Source organism: Pan troglodytes, chromosome 17, assembly GCF_028858775.2.
Source record: "Pan troglodytes isolate AG18354 chromosome 17, NHGRI_mPanTro3-v2.0_pri, whole genome shotgun sequence".
NCBI classification, from domain to species: Eukaryota; Metazoa; Chordata; class Mammalia; order Primates; family Hominidae; genus Pan; species Pan troglodytes.
Window position 1 is genome coordinate 44,786,587 of NC_072415.2, and position 17,396 is coordinate 44,803,982.

Here is a 17,396-nt window from a genome sequence, read left to right on the forward strand (position 1 = left end):
GGTTGAGTGACTTTTGGACGCTGATTTCTCTAGCTGAAAAATTATGTAAGTATTGTTACTAATCATGAGTAGAGGCTCTAGAGATTAAAAAAATTAAAACAGCAAAAGTATTACAGACAAGTAAAATTAGAGAAATGATAAAGTAGAGACAGCAATAGCTACTAAAATATTCAAAAGAAAACATGAAGTAAGACAAAGAATGGTTGTCTCCAACTATCCCTCTTAGTTCAAAGTCTGTGCAATGATCTTCACTCAAAACTTTTGCAAGTTGAGCACAACATCATTCTTATTGTTCTTTATTATATGAACAATAAGTTAATTTGAACTGATTGTCAAGGGACCTAGTTCTTGCCCCAGCTGTGCTTAAAGTACAATCTAAGCCAACTCAATTCACTTTTGTGACCTCCGGTCTCATAATAAAATGAAAGCATTCTACATAACTTTACCCATCCACTCTCCACAAAATATCCCAGTGCTGTGAAAGGTGTTTGTTAATTCATTTTCTTATAATAAAATATAATAGAAAATAGAGTGGGAACTATATTTTTTTCCTTTGGGGAATCCATAAATTACATTTTAAACGTGAGGAAAACATGCAGTTTTGATAGTCCATTAGCACATTGAATTCTTTAAATTGGAATAGGCAGATGCAGTGATAAGTTTAAACATCCATTTAACATATGGAGAATGCCATTATAGCTGTTCAAAATACGAAAGCGGTGTGATTTCCGGCAGATCAGACACATTTTAAAAAGCACCCACTCAGAAAACTTCCTGAGCTCACGTTTCCCTGTGCATGTGGTTTTTAGTGTTGGCTTGTCTCTCCCTCATAGGCTGACAAATAAAGAGTCCATATATCATATCCCATTAGCGATAAGGGAAGACATGGAAAAAGCAGAACCACTGATCGAGTCCAGGAGTGAGTTGGATTGTGCTGCCTCAAAATACAGGTCAAGACACTAAGGCCTGAATCTGGTGATTTTGTGCTACTGCACAATTACTGGACACTGATTTATTTATAAATGAATGAATGAGTGAGACAGGATCTCACTCTTGCTCAGATTGGATTGCAGTGATACAGACATAGCTCACTGCAGCTTCAAACTCCCGGGCTCAAGTGACCCTCCCAAGTAACTGGCAATATAGGTGTATACCACCATTCCCGCCTTTTTTTTTTTTTTTTTTTACTTTTAATAGAGACAAGGTCATGTTTTGTTGCCCAGGGTGGTCTAGATCTCCTCGGCTCAAGGGATTTTCCTGCCTCTGCCTTCCAAAGTGTTGGGATTACAGGCATGAGCCATTGTGCCTGGCCCAGGCACTGATACAGCACCTGCCTGAGGCACTAGATCATGCAAGAACAAGAAGAAAATAGACTTAAAACACAGGGAGTGAACCAACTATAACAACCTTTTCTTTGAGCCTAATCAAAGGGACTTCCCCTTTTTAAGACTGTAGTTGAGTCATGCTTGTGAGTATAGAAAGACCATACATCAACAGTTGTGAACAGAAGTCGGAATCATTTCTTCTCTTATGGCCCTGGCACCTAAAAAGTAATGCCAAATGCTGCCCAAAGAGGGGTCTGTGATGAGCAAAGCCTTCTCCTGGCCAGGCCGTGGTGTTACTGTACTCTGGACCAGAGGTACAGCTCCATGACACTTTCTCACTCCTGATGGGAACAAATGAAGCTAGTTGTTTTCTATCCATCTTGAATGTCTGGCATAATCAGAGGGTTGACAGAGAGGGTCTCACAAAATCAGTACATAACTCTTGAAATATATGCCCTTCATTATTTATGCCAAATAACAAATTAAATGAATCATAGTGTTTTAGAGCTGAGAGCAACCTTGGAGATGATCTCATTTAATGCCATTTTATAGATGAAAAACTGAGGCACGGATTTTCTTTCTTTCTTTTTTTTTTTTTTTACTAAAACCATAGTAATTGCAAAGTTTTAAACGTTTATAGCACATAATTTGCTTTTGACAGTGCTTTGCAGATCATCTGAGCTGCTTCCTGGCTCTCCAGTACATTGTACTAACTGGGAGGATGGGGAGACATTTGCTGTCCCCATGGGGAATGAAAAAGGAAACTATGTGGGATGGGGAGGGGCAAGAAAGAAGAAAAACAAGCTTCTCTAGGCTCCAAAAAATTTGAAGGAAATAAAGATATTAAGCACTTGTTAGATGAAGTGATAGCTACAAAACACGTAATCTGTACAACAATCTTATGAGCACTATTCAACATTAAGCTAACAGAAGAAGTCTCAGTTGTGGTCAAAAAATAGTTTTATTTTTTGGCTTCTGTTTTTTGCTTTTTTTTTTCTTTTCCTAGGCTGCCAACCTTAGAGAAATGATGGTCAAACTGGGGCTGCCAAGGTCATGTATTACAGAAGAGGCAGCAAAAATGGCCTTGGCAGGGCCAGAAAGGCCAGAGAAGTCCTGTTCCAAGGATTTCTTGGGGCCCTTTTCATCGAGGCCGCATCCACATGATCCCTGAAGATAGGTATTCCCTCCCATTCTGTTTAAGCTGTTAGTTTTCCCTAGATTTGATTCTATTGTAATATTTTATATCCCTATAATCAGGAGATATTTTCAAATTCAATAATAATAATGATAAATTTAATAAGTATTTTCCATGTATATAGAAATTTATAGTTGCTAAAGAATTTTTATATGTAACAGCAGCTCTTTAAGGAGCTGTACTTTACAGAAAACTGTAAAAACTGGGTCCCAGAGTTTAAGTGGCATGCCCAAAGTCACATAACTGGGAAAACCTCAAACCCAGGGAATGATACCCCAAGTCCCAATGTTCTTTATATCAGGCAGCTTTACAAATGATAGTTGAATTCTCAGGGTAGCCCTCAAAGATCCCTTTAACCCATAAAAGTATTAACTTATACCAGTATCTTAACCTCTAACCAACTCATATTTCCATAGAAGCATGCGTAGGGTTTTAAAAACTTAGGTAAATACATTTTCTGGACACATCTCCCTGTAGATGAGGACTCCTGATATTCTAGCATCAGTGGGCGCTTCTTTTCCCTCAGTTTGAAAATGCAAGTGCCCCAAGAGAGGAATGTTATTATAAAGTGTGGGCAATCTCAAAAGTCATTTTGAGCCTGACACTTTTAGGCAGAATAATGGTCCCAGTACGGTATACAGTTGTGGAATCAAGTAATGCAAAGTTTTTAAGTTTTTTAGCTCATTGTTTGCTATTCACAGAATTTGGCAGGACATCCAAGCATCTTCCTATCTCTCAAGCACACTGGATATATGTGTGGCAGCTTCATCTGATCCAATTGCCTACACAAGAAAATAACAGTGGCTTCACTGAGGGTGCTCATGTAAAAAGATCCAGAGACAGCCATTTGAGTCAGCAGAGGAAAAAACAACAAATTTTTGTTAAAACACTCTCTAATGCATTTGCACAAACTAGTTAATCAATTAAATACATATCATCTTCAAAAGGGGAGAACTTCCCTAAGAACCTGGAACTCTGGGTGAGTATGTTACCACTGGGGGCTAGGAATAAATGCAGGAAGGAGGAGCAAGAAAAAAGTGGTGTGCACCAAGGATGGACTTCACATTCTTAGTTTTGCTTGCTTGGGGGTAAGGTCTAAGCTATATGTTTGTGTCCATTGTTTGGTAGTAAGGTCTAAGCTATACATTAGTTTATCTCAGTTGGGATCACGTGAGTGAATGGCTCCTTTACCAAACGCATGTTAATCTGTCACCATAGCAGATTCCAGAAAGAGCCTGAAGCACAGAGAGTGTGTGTGTGCCTTGCAACTCAAGGTGTGGTCTTTAGACCAGCAGCATCACCTAGAAGATTTTAGAAAGGCGGATTCTCACACCCCTCAACCGCTAGACGTACGGAATCATAACCTGCATTGTAACAAAATTCCCAGGTGATTCATAAAGTCAGGAAAGCGCTGTCACAGATGAACCTGATAGTTAAAATGCTTGTTTTCCTCTAATTTTCAGAATGAGAAAAACAAATGATCTTCAAACTCTATATGCTCCCTAAGAAAACAGCAGTCAGGAATTTTTCCACCCCTGCTGTCAATATCATTGCCTTCACAGCCCTGTGATATGATTATTTTGTGTTTATTACCTCAAAGGTCCTCAACCTTTTTGGCACCAGGGACCAGTTTTGTGGAAGACAATTTTTCCATAGACTAGGGGTAGGGTGGAGGATGAGGGATGGTTTCAGGATGAAACTGTTCCACCTCAGATCATCAAGCATTAGATTCTCATAAGCAGCGGGCAACCTAGATCCCTCATGTGCACGGTTCACAATAGTGTTCGCGCTCCTATGAGAATCTAATGCTGCAGCTGATCTGACAGGAGGCAGAGCTTATATGGTTACCCAACTAGACTTAAGTCCTGGATGGCTGTTCCGTGTCTTGTTCACCCTTAGAATCCCAGCACCCAACATGGTACCTGGAATCTAATAGGTGTGTATGGTGGTACTCAAGAGTCCCAGCTTCAAAGTACAACAAACATGGGTTGGAAGCCTCAGTTCATGCATCTATGAAATGGGATAAAGAATAATACCTCTTATAGGGTTATTGGGAGGAGTAAATGAGCTGATGCACCAGAGCCCCTGGTGTACTGTAGCTACTCATAAGTGGCTAATATGTTGAACAAACGAAAGAATACAAACCTTGTATATGAAGTCTTCAGAGGTCTGAAATGTGGTGCCCTGTTGCTTCAAATATATGAAATTGAATTTAAAAACAATATGCAAAGGAAGCCTGATAAACATAAGAAAACGGTAGAATAGATCCATGAGAAAAGCCTGTGATTTGGAATCACAAGACCAGTGTTTGGGTTTCAACTCTCCCCTTTACTAGCTGTGTGATCTCATGCAAGAAACAAGCTTCCTGAGCCTCAGTTTCTTCACCTAAAGAGTGGAGTTAATAATCCTCTTCTTTTCATGGCGTTATGCTTAAAAAAGGGGGGTGGGAGGTTTACAACTTGCAACATTCATTCATTATTCATTTTTGTATCCCTTATTCATTTTTGTATCCTCCTTATTCATTTTTGTATCCCTATCTCTCCTGACAAATAGTGATGCTCAATAATGCCTGTTTGCTCGAATGGATTACAGCATAAACTCTCAAGGGAAATGAAAATTGGATATTGCAATGGCTTGTGGCCTCCAAAGGTTAAACTTTATGGACAAAATCTTATTCCATAGCATTTAGGGGATCCTAAAGGATTTCTTAGCATCCTTAGGGGATACAAAGGCTCCTTGTGAGTGGGGAGGAGGAGTGAGGAAGATGATTTTTAAAAACTTTGAGACGCACAATTAGAGCTCTGACTCTTCAACTTGGTACCACATGAGAGCTCTTCAGGAAAAAGCATAAAGAGAGAAAAGCAGCTAACTAAAAGGCAAGCAGAGTGAACCTCTAGAAGAAGTAATAAAAGAATTACCATTTCAGCTGGGCACAGTGGCTAACACTTGTAATCCCAGCACTTTGGGAGGCCGAGGCGGGCGGATCCCCTGAGGTAAAGAGTTCGAGACTAGCCTGGCCAACATGGTGAAACCCCGTCTCTACTAAAAATACAAAAATTAGCCTGGCGTGGTGGCAGGCACCTGTAATCCCAGCTATGCGGGAGGCTGAGGCAGGAGAATCTCTTGAACCCAGAAGGCTGAGGTTGCAGTGAGCTGAAATTGCACCACTGCACTCCAGGCTGGGCTACAAGAGTGAGACTCTGTCTCAAACAAATAAACAATCAAAATGAATTACACTTTCAAGATCTGGGTGATGTGATATATATAAAATAATTTTGCAAAACTAAGAGATATAAACAAGTATAATTACTAAAGGAAAAGCCTTTAAGAAATATTTTCAAGTTGTATATGTTACCTGGATTTATTTCCATTAATATATTGATTTCCCCAGTAGTTGTTTTAATCCCTGACAGTGTAATTGGGGTATCTGCTCCACAACTTCAATGGGATATTTCCCAGTTGAGTGGAATTTAGCATGAATTTTTTTTCTATCAAGGAATTTAGTTACTGATGTGGCCCCCAAACCTTTTGAAAGTAGATTCCTTTGTAAGGCAGACTCCATAGCAGGGAGCCCAAGAGCAAGGCTGTTTGTTGTTATGTCAGCATCCTGGGGTCTTCACATTGGCTCAAACAGGAAACTTATGGACGGAGGCTATGCTAACATTCCCATAGGTCTCTACAAGTCCCATTCACTTACCAGCATTTTTCTCTCTCTTTTTTTTTTTTTTTGAGATGGAGTCTCACTCTGTTGCCCAGGCTGGAGTGCAGTGGCGCCATCTCGGCTCACTGCAAGCTCTGCCTCCCAGGTTCATGCCATTCTCCTGCCTCAGCCTCCCGAGTAGCTGGGACTACAGGTGCCCGCCACCACACCCCACTAATTTTTTTATATTTTTAGTAGAGACGGGGTTTCACCGTGTTAGCCAGGATGGTCTCGATCTCCTGACCTCGTGATCTGCCCGCCTCGGCCTCCCAAAGTGCTGGGATTACAGGCATGAGCCACGTGCCTGGCCTAATTTTTTTATTTTTAGTAGAGACGGGGTTTCTCCATATTGGCCAGGCTAGTCTCGAACTCTTAACCTCAGGGGATCTGTCCAACTTGGCCTCTGAAAGTGCTGGGATTACAGGCGTGAGCCACTGAGCCTGGCCGAAGTTGCAATTCTTTTTTTTTTTTTTTTTTTTTTTGGACAGAGTCTCACTCCGGACTTGGCCAAAAATGTTAAAATATAATTTGAAAAGATTTCCACAGAGCACAATACAGGGCAAAAGGTCACAGTAGCCCTTGATACCCAATGTCTTTTCAGCCCTTTTGCTACTGTCAGTCTTACTTAAATTTCACATGTAACCCTTAGTATGTTACTGTGTTCCTTCTTTGCATGGTCAAAGGAATTACAGACTATAAAAACAGCAAGCATGGAAAGCAGGGCTTTAGTTTCCACTATGACCCAAACACTAAACTTGAACCCTGGGCTCTGAAATCAAACCTCTCTCTGTGCTACTTTGACACGTAACATGCATTCTGCCACGTAACATGCATTCTGCCACATTTCATTATTAATTGCACACATGAGGAGAGGAGCTATTCTATGCTTATGACTCTATTTTCAAAAATATCTGATTAAAAATGGATAAAAGGATAAGTGAAAATAATGTAATTATAGAAACACTTTACAGAACTATAATATATGTGTTATTTCCCATATATGTAGTTTTGTCTCATGTAATTTTTTGAAAGAATTTTACTTTTGTACATTGAGCACTATAAATATTCTATTCTAAAATAGAAAGGGCAATCTTAAAAAATATTTTAATTCTGATTCACATGGAAAGTAGCAGATGGATAAATGATGATTCCAAGAAGAAAGGGCTAGGCTACATTTGTACGAAAAGAACTGAATTTTTATTTTATTGTAACTATCATTTTAGGTATTTTCTGGGGATTATCTTTTATTTTTATAGAAACCTAAATCATATGACCATCAGTTTATAACATCATTACCATTCTTAATATATACCACCCAAATCCATTTAGCAGTGAGCTATAATTTTTTTGAAGTCCTTAAATATACAATATGGGTCATTTGGTAGTTTGTCTTTCTTAAGGAGAAGAATGAGTTGTACCAGACTTAACCCAAGGTTCAGTGTAATCTGACCTCCTTTACTTGCCTGATACGCTCATTTGGTTTTTGGTTTCCCTGTTGTGTGCTCAGCTCTGTGCGTCCTGGCAGTCTTGCCCTGGGGGAGTTGCACAGGAGAGGGGAGGCAGTCTGGGCCTCCCCTCTGCTGCCCCTAGAGAAGGCCCTGAGCCCAACCCAAGACCATTAATTGAGGCAGTGCGTGGCGGCGGAGGCAGAGCTCTCTGAAAGATTAATATCTAGTAGGCTCCACCTCAGGATTAATGGCCTGTGACCTTCTGCTAATGCTGCAAGCTGCTTTATTCCTAGAAAGCTATGGACCTCCCACACTAAAGAATGTGATCTACAACTGAAGGGATTCAATATCTCAAAGTGGGCATGGGGAGTTTGGAATTCAGGATACAGCTTATTCTGGAGAGCTAAAGACAGCTTAGTAAACTCCCTAGATGAAAACTTGGGCTCAGGCCCCAGTAGTGTTCTCTTCTTGGAAAAGCTGTGAACAGCTGGGGAGGTAGTAATGCTGTCTCTTTGTGAGGAGGATGCTTTAACCTTGTGTTGACCAGAAGCCTCACTGGTTAAACACATAGCAATGAAGAAAGAATGAAATCTTCTTTCGATGGCATGGCATGATTTGAAATATTTTTACAAACATGTTTTTCATTCTGATATATCTTTCATGTTCCTGTAGTTTTTTGTGGCCAGACATGAAAGTAGCAGTCTTTGCCAGAGGATGAGGGGACTCCCTAGCTAGGATAGAGGTTCTGCTGCTATGCCTTGGACATGGGATGCTGGAATTCTGGATTTGTTTGTCAAAGAAAGAGGATTTGACATTTCTAGAGGATGGGAAAAATGGACCTTTGTAGAAACAGAGAATGTGCTTTGTTAAAGAGTCATGATTCTTATCCTAACAAAGATATTTGGTCTTTTCAATGAAAACAAAACCAACAAACAAGCAGAGCCATAAGCCAGAGAAAGCAGCTGGCTTATGGCTGCTCATTTCTGAGGAGCTGCCCTAGTGCTCACAATGGCTAAAGAATAAAAGTCAGTATGATCTTTCCAAACGCGAAGGGGGATTTTGCAAGTTCCTCTCTGTGTGTTGGCGATTAAAATTCTGTCGTTATTTAGTGTATGGTCCAGTTTTGAATACAGAACACCTGCCTTGTCATCCATAAGATAGTACCACAAAGGATAAAATTCCACTCCATACACGTACCTGTAGTCCCAGTGACTTGAGATCAATCCGGAGGCAGGTGGATCACTGGATCCCAGGAGGTTGAGGGTGCAGTACATTGTGATTGTGCCTGTGAATAGCCTCTTGTACTCTAGCTTGGGCATCACTGCAAGACCTCATCTGTAAAAATAAATGTTAAATATTCCATTTCTATGCAAATAAATGTGGACATTTTATAAGATTTTGAAAATTCCTAGATAGTGTGAACTTAAGGGTATGAGAGATAAGTTAAAAAATACAGGATGTATCAGCTGGGTGCCATGGCTCACACCTGTTATCCCAGCACTTTGGGAGGCCGAGGCAGGCAGCCTCACTTGAGGCCAGGAGTTCAAGACCAGCCTGGCCAACATGGTGAAACCCCATCACTACTAAAAAAATACAAAAATTAGTGGGTGTGGTGGCACATGCCTGTAATCCCAGCTACGCGGGAGGTTGAGGCACGAGAATCGCTTGAACCCTGGAGACGGAAGTTGCAGTCAGCAGAGATGGAGCCATTGCACTCCAGCCTGGGCAACAGAGCAAGACTTTGTCTCAAAAAAAAAAAAAAAAAAAAGATACGTGATGTATCAAGCTGCTATTTCAAACTCACTTCTGGTTTTGAATATGTGTATGGTGAATTTTAATGGATTAAGAAGGTACATGAGGGAGAAGGGAATAACAGCAAAGAAAATTCCAACATAGGCAAGATTGGATAGCAGAACATTGGCAGTGGTTTCTGAATGCTAAGTTAGTGGGTGAGTTTTTTTTTTCTTGGATCTGTGCAAAATGGAGCAAACTCCTGGTCCATCTTGCCCACTGCTTTGGGGCTTTTGCTTTTCTTTGAAAAGGTAAGAAAATAAAATTAATGTATCTTGCTCAATTCTAGTTCCTGTCCAACTACCTGATTTAAAAATATATATATTTGAGATGATTGTACATTAAGATGTAATTGTAAGAAATAATATAGAGAGATCCCATATATTCTTTATCCAATCTGCCATGGTAGCATCTTGCAAACTTACAGCACAATGTCACAACCAGGATATTGATGTCAATACAATCAAGGTTCAGAACATTTCCATCACCACAGAAATATTTGTGTTGCCTTTTATAATCACACTCATTTCCCTCCAGCCCTCACCCCCTCCTCTTAACCCCTGGCAACCACTAATCTGTGCTCCATTTCTATAGTTTTCCCATTTTAAAAATGTGAGATAAATGGAATTATGCAGTATATAACTTTTAAGGACTTTCTTTTCTCACTCAACCTAATTCTCTGGAGTTTCATTCAGGTTGTTACTTTCTATCAATAGTTGGTTCCTTCTTATTGCTGGGTAGTATTCTGAAGTTTGGATGTAGCACGGTTTGTTTAACCATTAACCTGTTGAAAGATACCTGGGTGGTTTCCAGTTTGGGGCTACTATGTATAAAACTGCTATAAACAAGTTTTCATTTCTCTGGGGTATATGCCAAAGTGAGCAATTGCTGGGTGATATGGTAGTTGCATGTTTAGCTTTTAAAACTACAAAACTGTTTTCCACAGTAGCTCTACCATTTTACATTCTCAGAAGCAATATATGAGTGATATAGTTTCTTCAAACCCTCGTCAACATTTGGTGTTGTCACTATTTTTTATTTTAGCCATTCTGATAGGTATGTTGTGATGTCTCGTGTAGTTTTAATTTTCTTTTATCTATAGGCTAATAATGTTGTATACCATTTAATATTATTTGCTTTCCGTATATCTATATCCTCTTCAGTTAAATGTCTGTTCATATCTTTTTCCCATTTTCCAACTAAGTTGGTTTATTTGGTTGCATTTTGAGAGTTCTTTATTTTAGACACTAGTTCTTTGTCAGATATTGGGCTTGCAAATACTTTCTTCTAGTTTATATCTTGTATTTATATCTGCTTCACATGGGCAAAAGTTTTTAATTTTGATGAAGTCCAATTTACCAATTTTTCCTCTTCCAGATTGTGTTTTCGACGTCAAGGCTGAGAACACTTTGCCAGCCCCGATCCTAAAGATTTTCTCCTGTTTTTTGTTTTTTGTTTTTTCTATAAGTTTCATAGTCTTACATTTTACATTTATGCCATGATACATTTTGAGTTCATTTTTACGTAAAGTGTGAGACTTGCAGACAATGAGAGCTCTACTCCTGCCAAACACAGCAGGAGCAAGCTTTGCCTCACTCCTATCCCCACAAGCAAAGGCTGCATGGGAAGGCTAGACTTCTATCCTTGCAAGGCTGGGACTTCTTGAGCACCTACCATATGCTAGGTCCTGAACTTATGATGATGGAGTGAAAGCTCTCCAGGTATTTCTAATCTACGTCAAATGACAGCTATTAAGGTATTTTAGTGTGGACATACAGATGAAAGAGAAAGGAGATAGATACTGGTCTGCCAGACTCAATTAAAATCTATCCCTTTCTAGCTGCATGATATTGGGCAAATTTCCCCACTACTCTGAGCCTCTGTTTCTTCATTTATAATAAGATAGTTTTGTGGATTAAATTAGATAAAATATGTGAAATGACTGGTGCATAAGGTGTTCAATAAATAATGTCATTCTTCTCCAAACTGATCCATTGTGGCTGCTGAAAAACTAGCAATGGACCGTTGTCAGAAAATAGAAAAAGGCCAATTATATACAGACAATTCTGAATTTTCTAAGGGCTAATTATCTGCTTTATAGATAAACTAGAAACCTTATGTTCCTGCTTCGTAGCTTGGTGGCCAGTGGCTTGCACAGCTACTGGGTACTATTAAATAAAGTAGATACACGAAAATTTCATTCTGATTCAGTTGAACTTTCTGGAAAATTGAAGGACTTAAGAATAGAAACTGACATGGATGGGAACCAATATTGTTAAAATCTGAATTTAGGTTTATCAACTACCATTCAATTGTAGAAAGATATAACGTATTTGTAAAATTAAACTCTGCTGCAAAATATGTAAGGAAATTCAACTTATTGTATCTGAAGGAAAAAACTTAGATTGTAGTCAATATATCTTAATTTAGTTATTGACACTATGTACACTATTCATGTTAAGTTTTCTGATTTTTAAACAAGCCCAAGTTTATTATTTTTGAGATCCTTCACTGAGTAGTATAACAATTCAGTTGTCACCTTTACTTTTATTCTCTTGACTCTTGCCATTTTGTTTTTCGCCTTTTTTTAACTAAGCATCTCCTTTTTCCCTTAGAGAAAAACTATAAAATGCCACCTCCTCCCTTTTAATTAAAAAAAATAATAATTCTACCAGCAACATCTCCAGAACTGTGTCTGGGAATAATCACATCATGTTGGATCTATCACAGATATTTTATTTTGACACAATGATTTTAAGCTAAATAAACACCATGTCATTTCTGAAATGGTCGTAGAAAACACAGAAGAGCAATGTAGGGCTTAGGTGCAAAGTGAGGAAGAGAGTTAAGGCTCATATGTATATGCAGGTTAGGTCATTCATAGCAGCATCCAGTTGAAACATAGCAACCTCCTCCGTAACCATTCATCCCCCAAACACTGGATTCTCAAAGCAAACTCAGACTCCTCCATTTCTTAGCTTCCAGAATTGAATTTGTCCCTCATCAGTTTACTGTCTTACTGCCTCATTTAGTCAAAGCATATTTTGAAAATAAATAGCTAATTCATATAAAGAAAGTCAATTGGCTGTGCACGGTGGCTTACGCCTGTAACCCCAGCACTTTGGGAAGCCAAGGCAGGTGGATCGCGAGGTCAGGAGATCGAGACCACCCTGGCTAACACGGTGAAACACCGTCTCTACTAAAAATACAAAAAAATTAGCCGAGCATGGTGGCGGGCGCCTGCAGTCCCAGCTACTCGGGAGGCTGAGGGAGGAGAATGGCGTGAGCCCAGGAGGCAGAGCCTGCAGTGAGCCGAGATCGTGCCACTGCACTCCAGCCTGGGCGACAGAACGAGACTCCATCTCCAAAAAAAAAAAAAAAGACAGAAAAGAAAGTAAATTACTAAATTACTGCTTATTGGTATGTACATTTTAAAGTCGTTTATAATGCTTATCCTGTTGAAATTAAAAATCTTTTTGACTAGAAAAAGCCTATGTTGATACTAAATATAAAACCTGGATAAACCTAAGTTTGGGGAATTCAGTACTTTAATTGATGTTGGTATTTGATACCCCACTAGAGGCACTGCTCCTTGGGGTTATCCACCGACATGATTCCCGTCACATCAGACTATCAGGGCAGGGGAAAAACAAAAGAAAAGTTATTTTCATAGGACTGACATTATACTAAATTTTTATCAACTATTAATCAATATAAGAATTGATCTAATAATATATATTGAGAGTATAATTCTATTGTCTGGCTGACTTAATCACTTTCATATGGTAAGATTGATTGACTTTTGGATATTTGGCATGTATTTTTTCTTTAATTTTTTTCCATTGCTGGCCACAACCACTAAACTAAATTATAACTCTTTGCTTCCATATTTTCATCATATTAAATGCTTGCACTCTTTTTTTCTTCCATTTTTACTATCCCAGTGTCCTGTTTCCCAGAGGAACAGTTCATTTCCACAGCCAGGGAGAAAACCTGGATGCTCAAGGTAAGGTTTATATAAATTATGTTGCATAACTCCTTGCTTAAAAATTAATTTAAAATGAGTAGTAATATTGTCATTGTAACAAATTTATTTTCAAAATTCCAGTACACAATTAAAGCCGATATTTGAGTAAATATGCTCTTTTAAAACACTATTTTTCAAACCAAATTCCATTTCCCAAGTGTACGAAGGGCTAATTAATTGCTATTAGCAATTCTTCCAAAAATGGTCAAGCCAATTAATTAAAGTTTAATTTTGAAAAATCTTATGATAGGTGGGGAGGGTAGAATATCAAGATATGGTCAAAATGAACTCATGACATCGCTATTTATAAATAAATGATTTTTATTTGGTATTGTTAAGAATCAAGAAAGCCACTCTGTTGGCTTTGAGAGGCAGAAAGAGAGACAGAGTGAGAGCGTGCGAGCATGCCTGTGACAGAGATGACGAACCTGGAAAGCCTCATTTTTTTCTGTTTGGGGTTTGTCTTTGAGATGCAATCATTTTGATCTTCAGTTATTTCGAACTATTACTCTAAGTCTCTGTAAGTAATATCTTCAAGAGTCACCTCCAGGAGCCCTTAGAACAAAGGAACAATTAACTGAAATTCCACCAGATGGCAATATTTGGAAAGCCATTCAGAGAGGTCCCAAAGCTACAAGCTATTTTTGTTCACACAGAATAGTCTCACAAAGTGTGGTGTAACATCCTATATTTCATCAAAGGTACTCTAAACATCTTTTATTTTACTCCTATTTCTCCACAGCATCAAACATTTTTACTTAAAAAAAAAGTGTGTGGGGGCGTATGTGTTTTCTTCTTTCAAAAAAAAATTCTGGAATGATAAAATTAGAAACCTCATTCTTGAATAGTAATTCTCTAAACAGTAATGGTGACTATTAAAAGCTCAAATCATGAATAATATACCATATTTGTTTTGGGGCCTCATTGTAATAAATGCTATGACTGGTAGTCATTTTTTAAATATTTGAGAAGAGAAACTGAAATTCTTCCACTTAATAGCATTTTAAGAAGTTGTCTTGATATTAAAATTTGCAGGTATAAAATTCACTGTATTGACTTGGAATAATTAGTTTATTTAGTGTGGAAGAATAGATGTTTTCTCCTGTTGCTCTAGTGAAAGTGGAAATATGGAGCACTTTTGTAGGCTGAGGTGAGCAGATTACTAGAGGTTAGGAGTTAAAGACCACTCTGGCCAACATGGCAAAACCCTGTCTCTACTAAAAGTATAAAAATTAGCTGGGCATTGTGGCGCATACCTGTAATACCAGCTACTCGGGTGGCTGAGGCACAAGAATCACTTGAACCCAGGAGGCAGAGGTTGCAGTGAGCCAAGATCGTGCCACTGCACTCCAGCTTGGGTGACAGAGCAAGACTCCGTCTAAAACAAGCAAACAAAGTGGAGATATGGTACCCTGCATGATGTTCCAACAGCTGGAATATTCGGGGGCCAGAGCAGGCTCTAGGACAGAGTTGGGACAGGGCTCAGTGTAAAGGTACCTGAGGGCATTAGAAATAGGAAGAACCAGGAAGAGAAACCACCTAAGCTTTCTGTGTCTATAGCTGCAGATCATAAGTGCCCTTTGAAAACTGATCTTGTACTGCTAGCCCTTATAGTAGATGGTCCATATGTCGGGTCTGTATGAGGCAATCCTGGTTCAAGTCTGTGTTCCTGGAAAATAGTCTAGTTAGCACTGCCTTTCACCCTCAAAACGTTTCATTTTGGATGATAAATTATATGATCATCCTATCTTCCAGGCTGGTGAAGAAAAAGTAACAGGAAAAGGTGGCCCACTATCTAAATAGGGTGTTGCTTTATAAATCTCCTTATATATGGGGGTATGGGACAAATGTGTCTTTAAAGAGCCAAATTGTAAATATTTTTTGCCTTGCTGGTCATACAAGTCTCAGTCTAAACTGTTCAACTCATTGTAGTGTGAAAACAGACAAAAATAATACATAAAGAAATGGCCTTGGCTGTGTTCAGTAAAGCTATTTACAAAAACAGGCAATGGACTATACTTGGCCTGCAGGCCATCATTTGCACATCCATGATAGATAACAGAGATGGGTTAAGGTGGTAGGAGATGGCAGAGAACCAAAGAGACAACCATCATTAGTCCCTCTCCCTTCTCTCTATATCCCTTCTGGGTTGCACCCTCCTTTATTTAACCCTTTCAGGAACCAGTACAGTTGATCCTTGAACAACATGGGTTTGAACTGCACGGGCTTACTTATAAGTGATTTTTTTTTTCAATAAATGCTGTCGAACTTCCATATCCGTGGATTCCAGATCCGCAACCAAAAGTAAACTGAAAATACAGTATTCATGGTATATGAAACCAAAGGCAGCCAGCTTTTCATATTGCTGGATTCAGTGGGTCAACTGGGGGACTTGAGCATGAATGGATTCTTGTGGGGGAAGGAAGGTTCTGAAACCAGTCCCCTAGGGAGAGGTGTATTGATCATTTCCTTGAATGAGTAATCCTATCTGCTATTAAGTGGTTCCTGAGATTCCTTTACTGGGTGTCACTTCTTGTTTCTCATCCAAATCTGTTCCTGCACCACACACAACATGCTTGTACTTTATACCTCATGATGTATAAGACTCAGGTGACACCTGAGTCTTAGTGTTAAATACTGAAGTAATAGCTCATTAGTAGGCAATTTAACTTTATGCTTTGATCCTCACTAAGCAGTTATCTTTGGGAAATATAATCAGTCACGTTAAGGAAAAGTTCATGTCGACTATACCAAATTTTTTTTTGTATTAATGAAAAGTAACATAATACATTTAAAGAAAACCTAGAGGAGAAAATCATCCATAACAACACCATCCTAAAATAACTATTTTTCTATTTTTGCATATTTGGTCTTCTCACGGGCATTCCTAATTTTCCACAGTGCATATCATAATGAGTGTGAACTTTGTATTTTACTTACCGTGAGTCACAGCATCTTTTACTTTCATGGGTCATCAGAACTATTATTGGAATAGCAGTATAATGTTATATCAACATGCCAAAGTATATGCTTTAATTCTTACTATCTTCCCATTTTCACTATAAAAAATGCTATGCTAAATTTTTATACAGATCTTGTTGTTGGTTTGGTTTGGTTTGGTTTGTGTCTATTCGTCTATTTTCTAAGGTCACAATCCCAGAAGTGGGATTATTTGTCAAGGATAGGCCATTTTTATGACTTTTAATCTAGTTTACTATATTTTTCCCAGAGATTTGGAATAATTTACAAACATTTATAGTTTTAGGGTACTAGTTTCACCATAACATTTTCAGAAAGCATTTAATTTATTCAATAGTATTTACTGAATGACTACTAACTGTAAAGCACTGTGCTGAGTGTTTTGGGGGATGTGTGTGTGCGCGCACGTGTGTGTGTGTACATATATGTATATGAATGATGTGCTCATTCTACATTTATTTTGTGCCTACTATCAGCTAGGTATTGTAGTTTTTCAATGGTGAGCAAGAGATAGCTTCTATCTCAGAGCATTTGACTTTACTGGGGAACTAAGATATATGTAAATGACTGTAGTAAGAAAATAAGATGCACCATAGGAGAAATACAGTTACAATATAATGGGAGTTTGGGGAGGGGGAGGTAGAGATGACATCTGAGCTGAGCCGTGAAGGTGAGTTGGTGAGGAATACTCAGGGATGGTGAGATTAGCTATTCATTCCATAAACATGTATTGATCACCAACTCTGTGCCAAGTTTTATGGTAAAAGCTAGGGATATAGAGATGACCAATGCAGAGCTCTTAAAGCATACTATCTAATAGTGTAAAGAATATTTTTTTAAAAATCATTATAAGGGTGATAAGCAGGCTAGCTTGCCTGGCAGAAGATACACAAGGTTAGGGATGAATGCGAGTTTCCCCTGGAATGAAACT

At 38.7% G+C, this 17,396-nt stretch overlaps 1 protein-coding gene across 2 annotated transcripts in view; it reads left to right on the forward strand.

The window, feature by feature from the left end:
* MAPRE2 (microtubule associated protein RP/EB family member 2) overlaps nucleotides 1-17,396 on the forward strand; it is a 164,739-nt gene that overhangs the window by 15,288 nt on the left and 132,055 nt on the right. For both annotated transcript variants that reach the window (XM_512089.9, XM_003315857.7), the window contains exon 2: nucleotides 13,404-13,465. Coding sequence is in view for 1 of the 2 variants with exons in the window: in XM_003315857.7 (XP_003315905.1) it covers nucleotides 13,404-13,465 (62 nt within the window). In the remaining variant the exon portion in view is untranslated. The remainder of the gene's footprint in view (nucleotides 1-13,403; nucleotides 13,466-17,396) is intronic.